Raw genomic sequence first — 22,615 nt, 5'->3', positions numbered from 1 at the left:
GGCCCAGCATTGTCAGAAGAGACAGCCAGGGAAGGATGCCTGAGCCAGGGACTAAGAAGGAGGACACATTCACCAAACAGAAGAACAGGGGAGAAGAACGTTTCATCCAGAAAAACCGTATATAACCAACAGGTCCTTTAAGCACTAGGCTCCACGTAGTGGTGAGGCATGTGCTGTCCGTGGTCCTGAAACTCCTGGGACTCCCAGACCTCGTTCAGCCCTGCGGTTTCCACTTTCCTTTCTCTGCTCACTGAGAAATGTGTCATCTTCACATTCCCACAGAATTGCCAGTTTGTCAGCCTGTGCTGGCTTGTGTGTTGCTATAATGCTGGAAGCTATGCCACCAGTGTTTCAAATACTAGCAGTGTCACCCGTGGTGGGGAGGTTTCAGCAGCGCTTCCCGACGAAGACAGACTAGGAAGAAAGGTCTAGCAACCTACTTCTGAAAACTGGCCAGTGAAAACCCTACAGATTCCAACAGAATATTGGCCTATATGGTGCTGGAAGATGAGCCCCTAGGTTGGCAGGCACTCATAATGCACAGTGGTCCCAACAAGGGACTCAAGCATACCGAGGATCGTGAAGATTATGCAGGACGGGGCAGTGTTTTGTTCTTTTGTACATGGGGTCACTATGAGTCAGCCAACTCGACGGCAATTAACAACAAGCTTTACTATATATGTAGCTGGTTTCAAGAACTTTTAAGTCTTAGTATCATCCTTTCAGGACTTTGATTCTCCCACTCCAGGAAGTTCAGGGGAGGGTGGAGGGCATGCAACCTCCTTATGCCCTCCCCTACAAGCTCTGCTAGTGCAGATATCAGAATCTGGGTGTATGGGTGTCAGACAGGGTCTTAGATGTGGGTCCTCACATTGAGACGGCAGCTCCACCAGGGCTCTGATGCTGCAGGTTCTGATGTGCCGCCAGATTTATGAGTCGGGGTGGAAGGACAGCTCAGGGCAATAAGTGACCAATCACTCCTGGGAAGAGACAAAAGGCCTAACTATCCAGACGACAAGCACAGAAGTGAGCCTTGAGAAGGGTCAGGGAGGACTCACGTTGGCAGGCACGTGGTTGTTTGCACATGGAATGCTGGTGGGATCACTCGCTCCACTGGAGGAAGAGCCAGGTGAGATGTGAAGGTGATGAGTCCTCCAAAGCTCATGTAGGAGGCAGTAACTGCACTCACACACACACACGCACACAACGTGGTGCCATGATCTAGCCGATCTCTAAGGCTCCTGGGGTTACTAACTAAAAATGCACATCCAGGCCCCCTTTTCAGGTTTTCATTGGCTGTGGGCCAAGAATTTATGTCATTAGCAAACACTCCAGGTGATCTTGCTGTAGACCCTTTGTGTAGACAGTGTCAACTGTTCGCAGTTCTTCGTCCCCCCTTGCCATTCTCCAGCATGGTGGGGCGCATGCCCATGCCCCATAGCTCTGGGCCTGCCCAGGTGCTGCTTTTACCAGTGGAATAAGTATGAGTGCCCACCCCAGCACAGGCCTGAAGAGGCAGTAAGTCTTCACTCCTCCACTCCCCTTCAAAAGAATCTGCCCTCTGCCACGACTGCCACAGACCTGAGCACAGCAGTGCCTTCAGTCTGGGCTCCAGAATAAGATCAAGAGGCACACCTGGTCAGTCTGAAGACAACCTCACTGAGGCTCTGCCAGCCAGACCTGTGAGCAGTTAGCAAATGCTTGCAGCCAGAGCATAGGGGCCATCTGTTATGTAGCATCACTGAGTCAAAAGTGAACAGATACACCAACAATGTTCTGTGCTCGGGGCCCAGGGATGCTGTCTCAGAGGGTTTTTTTTTTTTAGCTCAGACACTTCATAGCTCCCTGACTGGCTCATACCTCCATGAACCAGACCCTCCTCACTCCCAGGTCCCTTGCTGGTCTCCCACCAGCTCCTGTATGAGTAACTGCTCCATCCAGTGCAGTGGTACAGTCATGTTCATCTGCAGAAACCACTACTTGCCTTTACTGCCCTTGGAGGATGGTTGTCACTGATGACCGTTTGCCACACACACAGGAAGACAGCCTGGGGAAGTGCCAGCTGGCAGAGACAGAATCTAATTAACACACATTTCCCTCCACTCGCCACTCGCGTGGGTGGGACAGGGCAGAATTTTCCTCCTCTGTGAATCAAAAGCACAGGCAGTCCCCAGGGCTCCAGGTCTTCTCTGAGAGCTCAGCCCATTTCCATGACAACAGCAGCTACAGTAAGGGCCTCAGGCCCCTTGAACCTGGAAGATAGTCAGAAGTACTCACTGATGGGCTGAGTATTGGGTTTTAAAAAACCAATCTCTCCCACAGCCTAAGGAGGATGGGCCTTGGCCTGCCTGGAGGAGGGACACCATGTCTGTGTCTGTGCCTCAGCCCAGCACTGTGGTTCTTCACCACTGTGCCTCATCTTCTGCAAAAAGTCTGAACATAAACCCTCTACCTTTAAGAAAACCTCATTTGTTGGGCTCATACCAAACTCCAGTTCTGTATTACATGGGTTTTTAGTTCTTAAATCACCTTAAGAAGTAGATGGGATTTAGCATTGCTGCAGATGAGGAAGCAGAGGTGGAGTAAATGCTCAAGGTCACAGCCAGGAGGTGGAGCCAGACTCCGAGCCTGTCCCATGTGGCACTCATGCAGTGCCAACCTACCTCCGGTCCTCTTAGCTGTGCCTGGTTAGCATGTCTCCACCTTAGCTCCCTCCTGAGTAGAGGGAGTGGGAGAAGTGACGTAGACCCCAAGTTTCCATCAGCTCTTTATTGACCACATACCCCCCATGCTTCATACCTCACCATCACCTGCTGTGAGTATGGTCAGAGGGGGAAGGCAGATTGAAGACTCCAAAGGCTGCAGAGTGCTCTCCGGCAACCACTGAACCCACTGCCATTGAGTCAATTCTGACAAATAGCAACCCTATAGGACAGAGTAGAAGGGCCCCACAGGGTTTCCAAGGAGTGGCTGGTGCATTTGAGCTGCCGGCCTGTTGGTTAGCAGCCAAGCTCTTAACCAGTGCACCACCAGAGCTCCAGTGAGGTGTTAAATGTGAGACCCATCCACCCAGCAAGCAACAGCAAAGCATCTGGAGCCAGGTGTTTTCATGTGGGGGAAGACAGATGCCATGTGAAAATTGTCTACAAACCAAAGAACACCCAGGGCTACTGACAATGAAGGGATCAACACAGCTGAGACCATGGCTTGGACTTTTAGCCTCCAGAACTGTGATAAAACAAATTTCTGTTTTTTAAAACAACCCACTTGGGATATTTCTGTTACAGCAGCCCGGGGAAACTAAGAATTTGGTACCAGGACTGGGGTACTACTCTAATAAATGCTTCAATTGTGGGAATGGCTTTGGAATTGGGTAATGGGCAGAGGCTTTTGATTATAAGAACCTAGGCTTCCTTGAAGAGACTGTTGGTAGAATTATGGACAATAAGAGCGATTGTGATGAAGCTTCAGAAAGAAACTGGGCATCTTATAGGGAAAGCTTCTATTGTCATGAACAGAATGTTGCTAGAAATGTGGATGCTGAATGTGCTTCTGTGAGATTTTAAAAGGAAATGATAAACATGTTATTGAACATTGGAAAAAATACCTTTGTTATAAAGTTGAAAAGCACTTGTCTAAATTATGTTAGAATATTTTATGGAACATAGAACTTGAAAGTGATGAACTTGGATGTTTAGCTGAGATTTCTAAGCAATATCTTAAAGGGGTGGTGTGGTTTCTCTTTATGGAAAGGTAGGGCTGACATCCAGGGCCAAGGGTTCTCTACCCAGAGTCCAGAAAGCATGGCCAATGCCCATTGTCTAGAGGGCAGGGCTATTTCCCAGATGGTCTTGGAGAACAGAGAATTATTTTCAAGCCTTGAGAGCTAATGAGATTTAGCTGAGTTTTGGACTTGCTTGGTGCCCATGATCACTTCTTTCCCTCTAATTTCTCCCTTTTGGAATGGGGATGTCTACCTGTGCCTGCTCCACTATTACACTTTGAAAACAGATAACTTATACTCTAGGTTTCATGGGTCCACAGATGGAGAAATTTTGACTCAGGATGGGATACATCCAGAGAAGCTCCCATATTTTATTTCAATGATTCAGATGAGATTTTGGACTTACGGAGTTGATGATGAATGATGATGTGATGGAGTGAATGTGGTTTTGCACATGGAAAGAACGTGCATTTTAGAGGCCAAAGAGTGGAATGTTATGGATTGAGTTGTGTCTCCCCTCCCCCAATATGTACTGAAATCCTGGCCCTTGTAACTGCGGATGTGATCCTGTTGGGAAATTAGGGTTTTTTTTTGTTTGTTTGTTTTTTTAATTAATGAGATCATACCAGTGTAGGGTGGATCCTAAACCTAATCACTTCTGTGTAATGAAAAGACCAGAACAGACACAGAGACACACAAAGGGGAAGAGAGTTTTCATACATTAACTAATATTAACTGATAACGTGGTAACTTGCATGTTGCTGTGATGTTAAAGCTGCCGCTGTTGTTAGGAGCCATCAAGTCAGTTCCAACTCATAGCAACCCTATAGCTAGCCATTGGTATTTCAAATACCAGCAGCGTCACCATGGTGAACAGGTTCAGTGGAGCTTCCAAACTACAACAGACTAGGAAGAAAGACCTGATGATCTACTTCCAAAAATCAGCCAGTGAAAACCCTATGATCTAAAACAGAACATTGCTGAGACTTCAACTCTCTTACTTAGGATGTGTCATTGGGAGGGACTGATCACTGAAGAAGGACATCATGTTTGGTAAAATGAAGGGCAAGCAAAGGCAAAGGAAACCCTCAGTGAGATGGATTGACACAATAGTTACAATGATGGACTCAACACACCAAAGGTCATGAAGATGGTGCAGGACCGGGTAATGTTTAGTTCTGTTACACATAAGGTCACTATGAGTCAGACCTGACTAGACAGCAGCTAACAACAAGGACAAAGATGCACAGAGGAGCAGTGAATGCAAACAACCACTCACCTTCATGGAGCCTTACTGTGTGCCAGGAGCTTCTGCAGCACTATATGGACAGCACCTCCCCTCGTCCTTCCCAGCTCCATCAGGCAGGGACCATCTGATCCCCACCTTGCTGAGGAGAGACTAGGCTCAGGTTGAAGGCATCGCCAAAGCTCACATGGCTTGGATGTCATGGAGCCAGAACTAAGGAGTATCTTAACCTGAGTCTCCATTCAAGCAGCAAGATGCAGGGTGGACAGGCGCTGGTCTGAGGGAGCAGGCAGGAGGCACACAGGAGAGAGGGACTCTCACTGTGATGCTAAAGAAGGAGCCACCATGAAAAGGAGGGAAGGATTGAGAACACATCTATTTCTTCTTCCATTGTAAAAATAATACACACTTATTTTTTAAATGGTGACATACAGAGTGGCAGAAAGAAGAAAAAAAAACATTTACAGTATTCAAACATAATCTCCATGCCTGGCTTATATTTGATGCTCAATACTTATTGAGTGAATTAACTTATGGGCGTGCCACCATTAATATCTGGAAGTCTTCCCTGACAACCGATCTATCTGTGCCAACACTAATTATTACCCTTTTTACATAATTGAGAATGTTCTCTCTGTGCAATTCTCTGCTCAGCTTTTTTCATAAGAAATATGACAGGCACCTTCCTTGATCATTAAAATTTTTCAACCGAAGAAGAATTGACACCTTTGAATTGTGATGCTGGAGAAGAATATTGACTATACTATGGACTGCCAAAAGAATGAACAAATCTGTCTTGGAAGAAGTATGACTAGAATGTTCCTTAGAAGCAAGGATGGTGAGACTACGTCTCATGTACTTTGGATATGCTGTCAGGAGGGATCAGTCCCTGGAGAAGGACATCATGCTTGGTAAAGTACAGGGTCGGGGCATCAAAAAAGAGGAAGACCCTCAATTAGATGGATTGACACAGTGGCTGCAACAATGGGCTTAAGCATAACAATGATTGTGAGCATGGCACAGGGCCAGGAAGTGTTTCGTTCTGTTGTACATAGGGTCAGTATGAGTCAGAACTGACTTGACAGCACCTAACAACAGCATTGTTGACGGCTGCCTGATACTTCAGTGAAGTGAAATAACACGATGTCATGGCCATTTCCGTACAATCGGGTATTTGGATTATTTCTGCTTGCTTTAAGCCTTGCTACTCCTGCAGTTGTTGAGCTTCAGGCCCTCTGGAGAGGAGTTTCAACTATGTCAAAGGCCCCAGGAGCAGTGCAGGTCCCCTAACATTCATTACGAGCACTTAATATTCAGCATGTCCAACCGGCTACTGCTTTCTCTGTGTAACAGATGAGGAAGCTAAGGCTCAGAGATGTTAATAACTTGCCTGAAGCTCCAGAATATGTCCACAGGTGGTGCAACTGAGAGGTTGGTTGGTCAAACCTACTCAGCAGCACTATGGAAGAAAAAGCCTTGTAATATGCTTCCATAAAGATTACAGCCAAGAAAACCCTGTGGAGCAGTTCTACACTGTAAAATACAGGGTCACCATGAGTCAGAACTGACTTAATGGCACAAGACAAAAACAACAAGTTCCAGAACAAGGGTGGTTCAAACTACAACCTTTACCTGTTTGACACCTAAACCTTGCTCCGGTTCTCAGATGCAAGTGAGCTCTGGAGTCCCCTGATTGTTGTTAGTGGCCATTGAGCTGGCTCTGACTCATGGTGACACTATGTATAACAGAATGAAACATTACTGGTCCTGTGTCATCTTCATGTTTGTTGGTATGTTTGAGTCCATTGTTGTAGTTATTGTGTCAATCCATCTCATAGAAGGTTTCCCTCATTTTCATTGATCCTCTACTTCACCATTTATGATGTCCTTTTCTAGCGATTGGTCTTTCTTGAGGACATGTCCAAATAAAGTGAGCCCAAGTCTCACCATCCTCACTTCTAAGGAGCATTCAGGCTGTACTTTCTCCAAGACGGATTTGTTCATCCTTGTGGCAGTCCATGGTATATTCAATATTCTTCATCAATATCACAATTCAAATGCATCGATTCTCCTTTGATCTTCCTTTTTCATTGTCCACCGTCCATCTATCAGTTTGTTGTACTGTGGTGGCTTGTGCGTTGCTATGATGTTGGGAGCAGTGCCACTGGTATTTCAAATACCAACAGGGTCACCCATGGTAGACATGTTTTAGTGAAGCTTCCAGACTACGACAAACTAGAAAGGGCTGATGACCTACTTCTGAAAATCAGCCAATGAAAACCTTATGGAGTAACCTGGAGGCTTGTTTAAGCACATTCTGTCTCAAGTGGGTCCCGGGGTTTGCATATCTAACAAGCTCCAGTGTTTCTGATGCTCCTGGTCTTGTGACCACACTGAGACCCACTGCACTACTGGATCCTGCAGGAGCTCAGCAAAGGAGCAGGTGCCTGGGGGGGCTGGGGGCTCCACAAAGGTGTCCACTAAACTTGAGGGATAAGTAGAAGTTCTCCAGTGGACAAGCAGAAGGAACAGTGTGCACAACAACATGGAGGACATATTTTGCTCCCACGTTTGCCTTTGGTGGCTCTTTTGCATGATGACAAGGGGAATTTCCTCCAGATTGAGGTTCCTGCAGAGTCTCTGATCCATGTCCTATCTTCTCCTCCATGATAAGCTCAGCCCTCAAAAGAGGAGTTGCCCAAATGGGGCGGGGGGGGCGGGGAGTGAGTCTCTGCCTCCCAGAGAAGCTCCTCCATCCACTAAGGGGTCCAGCTTCGAGGGCTGCCCAGCTGGCAGGAGCCTCATGTGTCCACGTCCACCACCTCTTCACTTGACCTGCTTGGCTCTTGTTTTCTAGACCAGCTGCTCTGAGAAGCATCCTAGATCCCACCCCATTTCCCAAACCACAAACACCAGCTCAGGGCTGTCCTTTCTTAGAGCAGAGCTGTGGCTTGGTCATCACACCTCTCCAGGGCAAAGGTTCTCAACCTCTCTGTCTTCAGTATACACTTTCAAATAGTATAAAAGTTGGCATCTTTCTTGAAAGAATTAAAGACCCAAGGCAACATCAAACAGGCCTGGCACCATCATCAGACAACCACTGCTGCAGAGTGGCCCTGTCTACCTCATGGCTCTTGTACCAGCCCCATACCCACTGCACAGCTCACCATCAGCACTGCAGCGATGTCCACGGCCTTGACCATGTTTTCTGCCTGCTCAAGGGGTAGCAGCCTTTGCTGTTCCTTTTCCAGGGCTTGAGCTTCCAAGCACCTTTTACTCACACCCAACACCTCTCTGTTTGTGATGGCTCGGTGCTCCAGCTGATGAGGTTACAGAACAAGTTGTGGACTTGGCTGTAGCAGCATACACTTTAAATAATGATCAAAATAGGGGGATTTTTCAGCACACTACCCTGGGTGGTGCAAATGGTTAACATGGTTAGCTGCTCACCAAAAGTTTGGAGGTTTGAGTCCACCCAGAGGTGCCTCAGAAGAAAGGCTCGGTGATTTGCTTCTGAAAAATCAATCAGCTATGGAAAATCCATGGAGCAGAGTTCTACTCTGACACACATGGGGTTGCCATAAGTTGGGGTCGACTCCATGGCAACTGGTTTGGTACACTGTGGTATCTTGTGCTCACATGGGCTGAGGGCCAGCAGCTGTTGGCACATCTTGCATCTTCATATCTTCTAACAGGGACTTGAGCAAGTGATTCCCTCTTCTCTACCTCTGGCCTTTGCCTCCCACACCCATTTCAATCTGCATTTCTGACTGCCTATGAGACACCTCACTTTGGTGTTTGCTCCTAGCTCCCATTTAACCCAAGAACCAATGCCATCCCTTTCTGTTCAAACCCATCTGTGATGGTTGAAGTTGTGTGTCAACGTGGCTGGGCCATGATCCTCAGTGGTTTGACAGATTTAAATGATGTAATCACCTCCATAACGAGATCTGATATAATGTGATCGTCTCTGTGATGAGATCTCTTGTGAGCAGCCAATCAGTTGAAAGGGAGTGTCCTTGGGCATGTGACCAGCATCCAATATATGGTGCTGTTTCTCCCATAGCCAGGATTTATGAGTCCAGGAAACAAGGGATGGAATGGGAGTGGCACTACTCACTATTACCCCTAGTGACCAATTCGCAAATTTTTTTTGCTTCCTGTTCTCATGACCCTATATTCTGCGGGTCTAGAGGTCTCAGGTCCAAAGGAAGGAATGCTCCCACTTGAAGACACATTGATTCCATGGAACTGGACCTTAAGGGTGCCACCTGCTCACTTTGGGCTCCTTATGCCTCTGGATCAACAGGCAACTAAGGGAGTTACCATACTGGCCGCTGTGATTGATCCTGGTTACCAACAGGAAATCGGATTGGTATTACATAATGGAGGTAAAGAAGACTATGTCTGGAATGCAGGAGATCCCATAAGGTGTCCCTTAGTACTAGCCGTGATTAATGCCAACGGAAAACTACAGCAGCTCAATTCTGACATGACTACTAATGACCCAGACCCTTCAGGAACAAAGGTTTGGGTCAACCCACCAGGCAAAGAACCACAACCTGCTGAGGTGCTTGCTGAGGGCAAAGGGAATACAAACAGAATGGGTGGCAGAAGAACGCAGTTCTAAATACCAGTTAGAACCACGTGGCCAGTTGCAGAAATAAGGACTGTAATATTTATGAGTATTTCTGCTTTGTTCATCAGATATTTTTATCTTCTTCACTTATAAAATATAAGATGCAAACAGGGTTAGTGCATTTTCAGTTGTATGTGTGTTCCTTAAATCATGTTAGGTGCAAGTATGACTTTATAATTGTCTTTTTTCAGAGATTATATATGGTTTAAGGAGATGTGTACAGGTGCCAAGTTGACAAGGGGTGGACTGTGATGGTTAAGATTGTGTGTCAACTTGGCTGGGCCATGGTCCTCAGTGGCCTGGCAGTTATGATGTAGTTTGATAGCTTTTTAATGATGTAATCATCTCCATAATGAGATCTGATATAATATGATCACCTCCATGATGAGATCTGTTGTGAGCAGCCAATCAGTCGAAAGGGATTTTCCTTGGGGGTGTGGCCTGCATCCAATATATGTGGCCCTTCTGGGAAGGCTTATTACCTTTAGCTTCCTCTCTATCCTGCAGTTGGCTCCTGTTCATTTGACCTCCAGTTCTTGGGACTTGAGCCAGCAGCTTACCTGCTAATCTTGGGATTCATCGGCCTCCACAGCCAGAGGTCTGCTATGTGACCTTGCAATTTGGATTCACCAGCACCTGCAACTACATGAGTCAGGAGAAGCCTCCAGCCTGGCCCATGAACTTGGGATTTTTCAGTCTCTACAACTGCACGAGCCATTTCCTTTATATGTCTCTCTCTCTACATATATTTATACGCTGCAGTGGTTTTGCTTCTGTAGAGAACCCAGCTTAAGACACCAGCCTGTCTGCTACCTGAGCAGAGAGCACCTGAGCAATGAGCACATGGCTACCTCAGCATCAGCTTCAACAGGTGTTTATGAGCATCTACTATGTGCCAGAATGTTCTCATCTGTCCTTGCATCTCCTCCAGAAAGACTGACTCTGGGATCCTACCACTGGTTTCAAACTCGTGGCACTTGCTTCGGCCGATGGACCTGACCAGGTGTGAACTACACCATATCTGAGCAGAGCTTTTGGAGGCATTGCAGGTTCTGCCATCTTCTCTGCTCCTTCACCCTGGGCCTCAAAGACAGGAGATACCTGGAGCAGCCCACCATCCCCAGAATGAGGAGCAAAGCTATAGCAATCCACAGCCCTCGTGTAGCATGATCAAGAAGTAAGTGAGTGTATGTGGTTGAAAACTGAGACTCTGGGACTGTGTGCAACGGAATGAAGCCAAGTAATCCACGGTGATCATAACAACAGCCGATCGTGTAGCCTTTGTCAAGTGCAGGCACCAGTCTAAGCATTTTAGGTGTATTAGTCACTTAACTCTCAGAACAACCCTGTGAGTGGTTATTATTCCCATTTTACAAAAATGGAAGTAGATGCATATTGCACACCCAGCAAGTGGAAAAACGAGGATTCAAACCTGGATCTACCTCCAGAATCTACCTTCTTTCATACTACTTTTAGTACACCATCCTCCCAGGCCAAGAGCTCCTAAGGGCTTCTACAACCCACAGAGTGCAGCCAGCATGTCCTGTAATTTGGAATTGAATTGTCTAGTCCAACCCTCTTACTGTGGGACTTTTCAGGGAGAGGAAGTAACTTGCCCATCACTAAATATTCCGTTATCATTTGAGCCAGGATGAAAACCCATACACAATTCCTATCACTTCTGGTGCATTCAGCCGGCTTCCGATGCCTTGTAGAATCCCACCATCCCCAACCCACTCAGTTTTCCTCCAGTTCCTCACCCTGTAGGAGCCCTCTCCTTTAGCCATGTATGTGAGCTCACTCCATCTTGCTCAATTCCCAGCAGGCCATGTCCACGCTGCCCCATGCCTTGGTGCTCTTTTCCTCCCCCTACAATCATGTCCTTCAAGGTGGCACTCCTGGCACCCTGCCTCATGGAGCCATCTCCTGTTGTCCTGCCAAGGTGAGCCTCCCTTCTCTGAGCTTCTCCAACCCCTGAGCTCAGCTCCACACTGTGGCCATTCTCCAGCTTTCCATATGTGTGCACTTGGCACTCACATGAGGAGCTCAGTCAAGGCAGGATAATGAAGTGGACACTCTTATTTGCCACCACATTTTGCAGAGTTTGAGGACACAGCACATATGCAGGTAGCCCCTGGAGGTAACTAGCTGCTTTCTGGATTCTAATTTCGTCAAAGGGGGAGCCCAAGTCTGGGAAAGGAGCTATTGTTTGTTACATGCAGACTATGTGCCAGGTGTTCACATGTTCTGTGCACTCAGTCCTGGCCAAGTGCGTACAGGAGGTCAGGGCTATGTGTGTGAAGTTATGTTATAGAAAGTGTTAAACATCACCTTCATGTTCACTTGGAGACATTTTTAAAATTTGACTAAAAAAATTAATTAATCTCCCTGAGAAAATGGTGTACTTCTTCCTGTCTGATCACGAGTGTGATGTGACTGAGGGTGTCTGCTTCTCTGCCCAGATTCCTGGGGCGCAGAATCAGCACTGATGTCCCGTGCAGCCCAGTGACCCTCATCTCTGGCAAACTAGTCCACTGCTCCTCCATGACCCTCACTACTGCCACATTTTTCTGTCTGTGCTTGACGGATTTTTGTGTAAAGGCAAGAAATAAACTGTCTAGATAGCCTGGTGGAGTAGTGGTTAAGTGCTACGGCTGCTAACCACAGGGTCGGCAGTTCAAATCCACCAGGCGCTCCTTGGAAACTCTATGGGGCGGTTCTACTCTTTCCTATAGGGTCGCTATGAGTCGGAATCGACTCGACGGCACTGGGTTTACTGGGTAAAAAAAAAAGAAGAAGCCTAAAGTCACCCTTGGAAAGAGGCTTAACCAGCCTCACGCAATTTTTGCATGTGTTCTCCTTAGAGTCAGGAATTCAGCACAGTGGTAATTTTACTTATTGACAGCTTTCTCCCTTGTTCATTTTCACTATCTGATAGAACACACAAACACATGCACACACAAGTGCAAATTTATACACACAGACACACAGTTATACACATACTTAAGCATGTTTACACACACATTTACACATACATAAACACACCAATGCTCTCACACAATTGTACATACATGCCAACACACACATACTCAAGCACATTTACACACACATGCACAACACCGACTTCAAATGGGGCAGTGGTCTTAGCCTCCCTGCTTGAGCCTGAGTGGGAGTGGCTGTCCAGTGGCTCTTCACACAGGGTGGGATCTGTCTGCTGCCTGCCCCACAGATTCTCTGAGAATGAGTGAGAGGCCACGGAAACCCCGTCAAATGCTGTACAGGCCCACAAAACCGCAGCAATGGTCAGTGCTCAGAAGTCTTGTTTTTAATAATAATGATTCTCACCATTCATGGGGACGCTTGTGACCCCACAATCAGGTGCCCCCCCCTGTCATTCAGAGGTGTGTGCCTTTGTCTGCTCAGGGCTATGGCCAGGACTCCCCAGCTGAGCAATTAAAAAAAAAAAAACCCACAGATGAGAGAGCCTAATGAATATTTTAAACCATCCCTGGGGGCTGCAGCCAAGTGTTTTGCATCCCTCATCTTACCTAGCCAGCCACAGTACCCCTAGAACGTATGTGCTCTCACTGTGACGGGGAAGGGAGGAGAGGCTCTCATCATACCTGCACCTGCAGGGGTGCTCTTTGCCCACGCTAACGTGTGTGGCACGCCCTCTCGCCTCTCCTGCTCCAGTGTCCATCTTGCCATCTCTGAATTCACCGGCACAGCTGGGACCTTGGCCTCATTGTCCAGATAAGAAAGTAGAGGCTTAGAGGGGCTGGGACTGGTCCTCATGGTGGGGGGAGGTGAGGCTGAGATGCAGCAGAGAGCCCACCTCCTTTTCCTCAGCCTCCCCTACACCCCACATCTTAGTCCTGCTTCGCACACACACACACACACTTAAGCACATTTACACACACTGTCAGAAACACCTTCACTGACCCCAGCATTCGCCCTGGCTGTGCAGAGAAACCACACTCGGAATAGAGGTTGGGCGGGTCTTCCTTCTGTTCCTCTAACATGCTTTGCTCCTTTACCTCTGGGACCCCACGTGGACCTCCGCCTCCCTCCCCCTCCTGGAACCAGGTTGGGGGGGTCCTTGCTTTTCTCCTTTACCTCTGGGACCCCACGTGGACCTCCGCCTCCCTCCCCCTCCTGGGGCCTCTTCCAGCCCCCTGCACATCCCCACCACACTGGGTTGTGATTTCAGGTTTAAATGTGGGTCTCTGCTGAACTGTAATTCTAGGACGGCATAGCAAGCCAGCCTCACTGTCCTGACACTGTTGCTACTATGAACATACGAGGTTGCAGCATCTGGAGGCCCTGTACTGGCTGTTATCTTGTGATGGTTAAGGAAAGGGTTCTGCTCCCATCCCAGCATTGGCAAAATCCTCAGGAATCAGAGGGTCCCATGGAGAGGCTGAGGCCCACTCTACCCTCTCTGGACTGTTCTCTCCCTGCCCTTGATGGGGTGGCAATGTGGGTCTGTCAAGACGTGAATGTCTCTTTCCTGGGTACCAAGCAAGCTTTGAGGATCTGTCCCCGCTCCCATGCTCACCGGAGGTGACCCTTTAATCTCCTGTGCACAGCCAGCCACTTGCTTCACCCAAGTGGTGGGGCAGGAGTTGCAAGAGGCTGTGAGCTGTTCCTGTGTTGCCGCACGCCTGATGTTCACAGTCCTTCAGCGTAGCCAGTGTGGTACCCACTGAGGACACCAGACCACTGGGGCCTAAGGAGGCAGCAGGGTGCTGATCCAGGTCTGTCCACTTCTAAGCATCACAGCTGGATGGGCAGAGGCAGGGTAACCACCATGCCAGGTTGACAAACTGTACAACTCCAGGGGGCAGCATTCCCCAGGACTGCCTTAAAGGCCACCTTGCCACGTCCCCTGATCATTATCGGGGAAACCCGGTCCTGAGAGGTGCAGAGGCCTGCCACACTCATACCATGACAAAGGGACAGGCCTAGGTCCAGCCCAGAGCTCCTGGCGCGTCATCCTGCATCATTATGGCCCCAACACCCGCCTCCATCCCCAGGGCAGGGACCTGCTCATACAGATGCCTCTGCTCCCCCCCCCCCACACACACTGGCAGCCACACTCCTTCTGCTGATTCTTTGCCAACTGCATGTCTGTGGACTGGCCACTCACCCCTGTGTCCATAGCTCAGGGCTGCGCATAGATGAGAGGTGCTTCCCCCCTCAGGGGCCACACATCTGGAGCGGGAGTTCAGCAAAGGCCTGCTGACAGAAGCAAGGCCACCCAGGTAGGAAGCAGGAGAGTCAGGGCGGCTCTGCCCCACCCTCCACTAGCCAGCTCCCCAAAGCCTGGGAGCTCTATCTGGACACCACCCCCACACAGGGCTGTTGTGAGGATTCAATAAAGCCAGGTCTCAGCTCCTGTCTGGAGAGGAGATGAGAGAGCAGAGAGGGTCAGAAGCCGGCCAGATGGACACAAAAACAGAGTGGAGGGAAGGAGTGTGCTGTCTCATTAGAGGGAGAGCAACTAGGAGAATACTAAAAAAACCCACTGCCGTAGAGTCGTACAGCAAGGTGTATATAAGTTTTTGTATGAGAGACTGACTTGGTTTGTAAACTTTTGCTTACAGCACAATAAAAATTAATAAAATAAAATAAAATAAAGCCAGGTCTGCGACACCCTGGGCAGTGGAAAAGTGTCAGCCCCTCCTCCCCGCCAGCCTGTCTGCAACTGCCGGGGCTGTCCCTGGGCTCCGGATTCCGGATAAATGAGAACGTGGGTCTCCCCTCAGACCTTCGCATTTGCCGCTGAGGACTACAACGCACACGAATTCTCCCCCCAGCATCTGGCTTGTCCCCCACGCCGCCCAACGCTGAGGTCCCCTCCCTCACTTCGACACCAAGCAGAGATGGCGAAGAGGGCGACCTGCTGACTCCCGCCCCTCAGCTCCACACCCCAAGAGACAAAGCGCAAAGACGGGGTTCCTTTGTTTCCGGCCACACCCAAGGACAGGCAGCGCAGCTGCCCAGCCCCCACCGCCCTCCCGGCCTCACGCGGCCGGCCCCCGCCAGCGTTAACCCTTTTGGGCCGCAGCTGCCAGGGTCACCCCAGGAGGTTGGCTTGGGCTGCCGTGAAGAGTGGAAGGGGGGCCTCCGTCATGGCGCTGTCTCTGAGTGGGATTTCCACTCCATCAGTATTGGGGGGGGGTCTTTTACCTCCCTCTAGCCGGGAAGGGGCCCAGCGAGGCCGGGCAAGAGCCGGGCAGCGTGCGGTCGCGCGCAGGGGCTCAGCTGAACCTCCGGGTAACTGCGCCAGGGCGGGGGAAGCGATTCGGATCCCGCGCCCCTCCCTCTTTTGTTCAGCTCGCGTCCTGCCTGTCCCAGCCATCCTCCGGCACATCCCGTAGGGGGAGGGGGCTCCAAGCCCACGGGGAGCGAGACCCGAGGCTCCAGCCCCGCCTCGCCCTGCGGCCCCCCCAGCCATTGTCCCCAGAGGCTGGGGGAGGGGGATGCAATGCCGAGATCGGCCCCGCCCCACCCGCGGCGACGCAGGAAGCCTCCGGGGCCGCCCCGCCGCCGTCGCCCGCGGATCCGGACACCAGGGGCTACCACCCCACCCCACCCACAAAGAGCGCCTGGCGGGCGGCTTACCGTGACATGGGGGATGCTCTTCTTGCCCTGGTAAGACATGGCCCCTCTGCGCCCTCGGCCTGGCGCGGCTGCCTGTCGGCTCGCTCGGTCCCGCTCCCCGCGGGCGCGGGGACAAAGCTCCGGGAGGGGCGAAGAGAGGGACGAGAGTGCCCGCGCGCCCGGTGCCCGGCCGCTCGGCCCACCGCCGCAGCTCCGGATGCCAGCGCCACTCGGTTCCCGGAGGAGGCGGGAGGAGAGAGGGCGAGGGCGGGAGGAGGGGGCTGCAGACACAGAGCTCCTCCCGGCGGCGCGGAGCAGAGCCGGATTCGCCCCTCTCGGCTCGAACCAGGAAGCGCTTTCCCTTCGATCCCTCCACTCCGCCCCTCGTCCCCCCCCCGCCCCGCCCAGTCGACCGACCCCCGCCCCGCGAGCGCCCCTGGCTGGGCCCCGGCCTCGCTCTCTCGATTGAGAGGGTTGGTTTTTAAAAGCAGGAGACAGCCTTTGATTCCCGCGGGCCCTGCTACAGGTGTACGGCACCGCACCTGGGCGGCCCCAGGACATGCCCGTGGGGGAGAGAATGTGGGCCAGCAGGAACCTCCCAAGCTTCTGGGAGCGTTCTTGGCCCTCCAGACCCGGCCCCAAAGCCCCCTTCGGCGGAGTCCACTCTCTAGCCAGTACATCCAACTACAAGATTTTATTCACAAAGTTTACAACCCTTCCAGGCCCACCTCCAGGGCGTCCTCCTCCAGAAAGCCTTTCCCTGCCCCCCCCATCACTGAAGCCGCCCTCCCTTCTGTGCCAGGCAAGGGGGCAGCCCTGACAGAGGGAAGAGACCCCAGTCAGTGGCTGACCAGCTGTACCGCAGCGGCAATGGGGCCACTGGTCACTGTTAGATCTTGCTGAGCAAACCGTGAGTGCCCCGAGGGCCAGGCCTTTGGCACTAAGGCCCCCACGGCCCCGAGGAAGGCTGGCGGGGGGAGGGGGGGTGACAGAAGAAAAGAACCAACAAGCAGCTCCGGCTCCCCAGTGCAGAATGGAGGCCAGTCCTGTCCTGGCCCTCCATCCAGCTGTTGGGGGGGAGGTGGGCAGGAGGCCAGAGCATGACTTGATAAACCTCATAACATTAGAGGTTAAAAGAGGGGAGAGGGAGAAAGGGGGGTCCTCAGTACAGCCCCCACAGCGCAGGACTGGTGCTCAGATCAGCAAGCAGAATAAAATCCCAGCCTCCCCTGTCCCTTGAAAAAAAAAAACCCTTATGTTCTGCAAAATCAAGCCTGAAGCCCCGTGAAAAGACTGCCCTTCTCTACTTTCAAGTTGCCATCCAGAGGGAGTGATGGGCTAGGCCTGGCAAAGCTTTCACCTGAGGGGTAAGGCCTAGAGCCCTTATGCCTACCCCACAAAGCCCAATCCACCCCAGGACAGGAGACCAGAGGTGCCTGGGCCTAGAAATGGGGGTGGGACTGTGGGTTCATAGAGATCAGCATCTTAGGGTTCCAGCAAGACTAGGCTATATTCTCCCCGTTTTACAGACGGGCGATGGGGACCTCGGAAGAGTTAAGACAGACACCCCAGGTGCAGAGCACTAGCTGCAGCACACCCGGTCTGGAGCGCCCTCCCCTGCGGCCCTGCCTCCATCCGGAGGTTCCCCCAGCTGGGCTCTGAGCTGGGCTGTGGCTCATTGTTGAAGAGCTGAAATCACGGGTGGGGACACTCCACCTCCCCAGACTCCTACGTCGGTCCGCCTCCTCTGCTTTGCTGGATTCCCTGCATCAGGGCGTCCCCAGGGGTCGGTCTGGGGATCTCGGCCGGAAGCTCCAGGGATGGGGACAGGACTGCGACAGGATGGGGGAGGGGCACCAGTCCGCAATTGGCCAAACAAACCTCTGTTCCCGAACCTATTTCCAGGCTACAAAGCACTGCAGCCGCTCAGCCTCGCGACCCGGAAAACACTGCGCATGCGCCGAAGAAACCCCTCCTCTCTCCCCAGGAAAGAGCCTGTGGGCGGGGGAAGGGCCGGGGCACCACTGCAAAGCGCAGGAGCTGCGAGGCCTGCCCCGGAACCAGAGCGGCTGGAACCCAAGCGCCGCGGCCGCTCGGTCCGCGAAAATGACACGCTTCCCCCTGGGAGCTCGGGAGTCCCTCCGCTCCACAGTCTCGAACTCGAGAGCGTCTGGAGTTCCCCGCGCGCTAGAGGCGCCGCCTTTTGTCCTTCCGGGCAGCAGCGGAGAAAGGGGAGGGGGCCGCACTACTGAGAGGAAGGAGAAGGGGAGAGGGGCGGGAGATGTGACACGGCCCGAGCCCAGGAGCGACTGGGGGCAGCCCTTGGCAGTGCTGGCGTTGGGGACGTGGACCGCGGCTCCAGCCTGGACGCGCCTGCTTGACACTCCACCACGCCTTGAGCGAGCCTGGAGAAGGCCGCTGCCCTCATTTCACAGATGGAGAAGCTGAGGCTCAAGAGGGCTGAAAACCCGGGTTCCCCGACGCTAACCCAGCATTGCAGTCCGCGGCCTGAAACCTCCTGCTCGGTCTCTGGGGCCTGGCGCCCAAGCGAGGTCGGGCCCCCAGGGCATGGGGTGGTCAGGGGGAGATAAAGGGATAAGGAGGAGGGGACGGGGACTCTCTCGCCATTTCCCTCACCAGCACCCCCCCCCCACACACACAACCCCGCTGAAGACCTCCCCCCACCACGCCGGATTCAGGACCGCGGAGAGCTCCCGAGCTACCGGGGGAGACAGAGCCGCAGCAGAGGGGCTACGGGCTAGAGGAGACCCACTGCCTTGCCCTGGCAACCGTGGGCCGGCCCAGCCCCAGCCCTTCCAGCAAGCCCCCCCAGATTTCTGTCTGGATCCAGTTCTGCCTCCTCCGGACTCACTTTATGCCTCTCTTAGCATGTAAGGCAGGGGGTGGGGGGGCGGGAGGGGGAATAAAAATGATAATAAGACTCAACGATGGGCAATTACTGAACATTTCACTACCTGCGGACATTAACTGAGTTAATTCTCACAATGAATCTGTCGCCTGGGAACTTACGGCGGGCGGGCCCAGGGTGCTGCCCCGTGCACCCAGTGCCCACAAGGCCTGTCGCGGAGCAGCGCTCATGCAGGGCCACTCGCTGGCTTTTGGCTTAGGGCGCTTCACCTTTCGTTTGCCAGGCGCCTTGCCCTGACCCTCACCCACTTGGAGACCCTCTCAAAGCTGCACTCCTATCTACCCATCTCCCAGTTATCCGGGGTCTCCTAGCTCAAGGGAGAGACTCATAGGAACAAGCTCGGCTGCTCCCTCTCCCTAACGTTCTCCCACTTTCAGGGAAAAACAGAAAAAGCAAGAAAACAAAAAACACCTCCAACACCTACATGGCGACCCGCCGAAAATTTGAGGGCTGGGGCTTTGAGGATCTCAATCTTTTACCAAACCCTTCCCCGGGAAAGCACGCGGGCAGCGCTTAGCAAAGGTCTCTCCCAGCTCTAAGCTGTGTAGCCGCAGGCCATCGCTTAACCTCTCCCAGCGCCTGGTAGTAGCAGGTACTTTATCATGACTAATGAGTGATGGATGGACGAATGCGGAACGAGCCTCCACTTGCTTGCATAAGACAGACTGGGGAGCCCTGGATTAATTGCCCGCCAAAGGTCTTTTCTAAGGGTCCATGCGGTGGATTTAGTGAACTTACTTCCCCTCTCGGAACCTCGCTCTCTGTTTCTGCAAAAGATGGACGGGAAATGGACCTCGAAAGTCCCTTCAGGGTCTCATGGGCTATGCGGGCCATCCAGGCCGAATCGCAAAACCTCTCGGAACCTCTGTAAGACAGAGTGGGGGAGGGGCCGGCCCGCAGCTCCCTCAAGCCCGGTGGTGGCGACAGCGTTCGGGCAGGGGACTGCGCTTAGATGGCTCCAAGCCCAGTGGCCCTGAGGGCTCCGCCCCGCCCCCGGCCCGCGCGAGCCCCCAGGGTACCTGGCCATTGTCCCGGCCGAGCGGCAGATCCCGGGGCGCTGGGCAGCGGATGCGCAGTGCGGGCGGCCGCTCATCGCGCTCTCCGGGCGAACTGACGGCAGAGCCCGAGGGGTCGCTCAGGTCGCTGGCTGTGTCCTCGCTGCCGCCGGGGCCCGGAATGCCGGACGCATCCAGCCGGCCAGAGCTGCGGGGCGTGCGCGCAGAGCCGCGGCGGCCCACGCTGTACGCGTCGAAGTCGATGGTCTTGTTCTCGTAGGCGCCCTCCACCGCCGCAAACATGCCGCCGTACTTCTGGCGCGGGGTCTGCGCCGCGCTGCCAGGTCGCGCCAGGTACACCGGCAGGTCGTCCTCTGTGTTCCACGCGCGTCGCCGGTCCGCCATGCCCGTCCAACTGCGGCCGCCCGCCCGCCTGCGCACCCGCCCGACCCTTGCCTTGGTGCGCTCCGCACTCGGCGCCTTGGTGCGGGCCCGCCGCGGCCCCGGCGCGACTGCGGCGCGGGAGGGGCGGGCCGGGGCGGGGCGCGAGGCGGGGCGGAGCCGGGGCGGGCCGGGGCGGGGCCTACGGGAGGCTGTGGGTAGGCAAGCGCTGGCTACAAAGGATCGAAAGGCGGGTGCCGGACTAGGGCTGCGAGGGCCGGTGACGCGGCTGAGCCGCAGCGCGGAGGGCGGGCTGCAGAGCCGCAGTGCCCCAGCTGCACCCTCACTTCCCGCCCCCCAGGCGGAGCGCAGGGTGCGAGGAGAGAGAGGGAAGGGCGGGAGCCGCGGGCACGGCGCGCGCTCACAGAAACACGCAGGAGGCGCACAGGCAATTACCGGAGACGCGCAAGAACATGTCCGCACACATACCAGAGTCAATTACACTCGTTCCCCTCGCAGGCTCGCCCACGCACACACAGACAATTGTGCACACACATACACATACACGCTAGTACACACTTCAGACATCCTCAGCCCACGCACACACAGCATCACACCGAGACTAACTGCACAGCCGAAGACACGCATGGGACACACCACTTATTCGCCAGCAGTGAACTGAGCGCCCGCGAGTGTCCTGCACTGTCGCAGGCGCTGGGGACCTGGCCTTGAACACAGCACACACAGTCTCTGCCCTCCGGGAGCTGCCGTTGGACTGGGGGGGAGGAGACAATAGGCACCGTATCGTGTACCCCGCAGAGCTAAGAGCCGCAGGAGACGTCTCGCAGGACCATGTTCACACAGACACGCAAGAGTAACGCACCGGTGGCTCACACGCGTACATGAGGCTCAAGTCCAGCGACACCACACAACAAAGAGATTTGTACACACATAGAAAGGCAAACTTAGGACCGGACTCTACACCTGTGCTCTCATAATCCTCGGAAGACGCCCACACACAAATCCGCACCGAAATATGGAGACTCGGATCTTAAATAGAAAAGGCACACAACGAGTGCACACACACAGAGACGCACACAGTGCGGTGGCCTGGACACATTCTCTTCATTCCAGGAGCACTACTCAAGGCTCCGGAGAGACTACCCTTGCTGCGCCAGCGCCTTAGACCCAGGGAGTGGGGGCGGGGGTGGTCGCTCTGCTGAGGTTCCCATCTACCCTTTCCAACGCCTGGCGCCATGGGTCTCCCCTAGATCCCATCCCTCGTTTCTCCATGATTGTTATCAGGCGGAGAGTCCTGAGAGTCCCCAGGGCCCCGGCGGTCCCAGCCAGCTGCGGATGTCCTCCGCGGGCGAGTACAGACGCATAGGGCTGGACTGCTTGGGGGCCAACGCAGCGAGTATCAGCGCCTCGCGCAGCGCCTCCCGCCCACCTGGTGTCGGGAGCTGTCCTTTCAGCACCGGCGCCGCCGGCCGGCCAGAGCGCAGAGTGATGGGCTTGGGAGCCCCAGACAACCCGGATTCACGTTCCGGTTCTTGCTGGGACCCATGAACTGATGACTCCAGAAACACCGAAGCCATGGCCTCATTTAACACTGCCCCACATTAGCTGTCTTTCCACCATGAAGGTACTTTCTCTCCCAGCCTACCTGGGTCTCACAGCCTACCTGGGTCTCACAGCCTGCCAGCCAGGCCTGGTTCTCTGGCTGGGCAGAGGATGCAGAGATGAATTTGCATCAGGTCCTGCCTTCAAGGAGAGCTATTCTAGTCGGGGAGAGTAAGGGGTGCGTATAAGACCAGAGTGTCACAGTTACCAAGACGGGAACCTGTACAGGGTGCTGAGGGACACAGACAAGGAGACCAGGATGAGGTGGAAGAAATGGATCAAGGGGAGTGTGGGAGAACGTTCCAGAAGAAGGAGCCTGAGAGGTGGAGCACAGGCCATGTGTGAGACATGTGGTGCACTGGAGGAGCTGGGAGAAGTTCAATACGGAGGGGGTGAGGGGAGGTGAAGATAGAAACAGAGAGAAAGAAAGGGCCTGGAAAAGGCAATGGCCCCTTTGTGTCTCCTCATCTGG

General features: G+C 53.2%; 1 protein-coding gene across 2 annotated transcripts in view; it reads right to left on the bottom strand.

Annotated features, from left to right (window-relative positions):
* Positions 1-20,544, bottom strand: part of CRMP1 (collapsin response mediator protein 1) — a 103,247-nt gene extending 82,703 nt beyond the window's left edge. Inside the window, exon 1 of one of the 2 annotated variants that reach the window (XM_064286251.1) lies at positions 20,164-20,544. In XM_064286251.1, the coding sequence (XP_064142321.1) occupies positions 20,164-20,544 (381 nt within the window). Of the gene's footprint in view, positions 1-16,236; positions 16,369-20,163 lie in introns of those variants that run through there. The other variant, XM_064286252.1, reaches the window with a different exon arrangement.
* Between the last annotated feature and the right edge of the window lie 2,071 nt (positions 20,545-22,615).

This window comes from Loxodonta africana, chromosome 5 (assembly GCF_030014295.1).
Source record: "Loxodonta africana isolate mLoxAfr1 chromosome 5, mLoxAfr1.hap2, whole genome shotgun sequence".
NCBI classification, from domain to species: Eukaryota; Metazoa; Chordata; class Mammalia; order Proboscidea; family Elephantidae; genus Loxodonta; species Loxodonta africana.
This window is presented reverse-complemented; position numbering and strand designations above follow the sequence as displayed.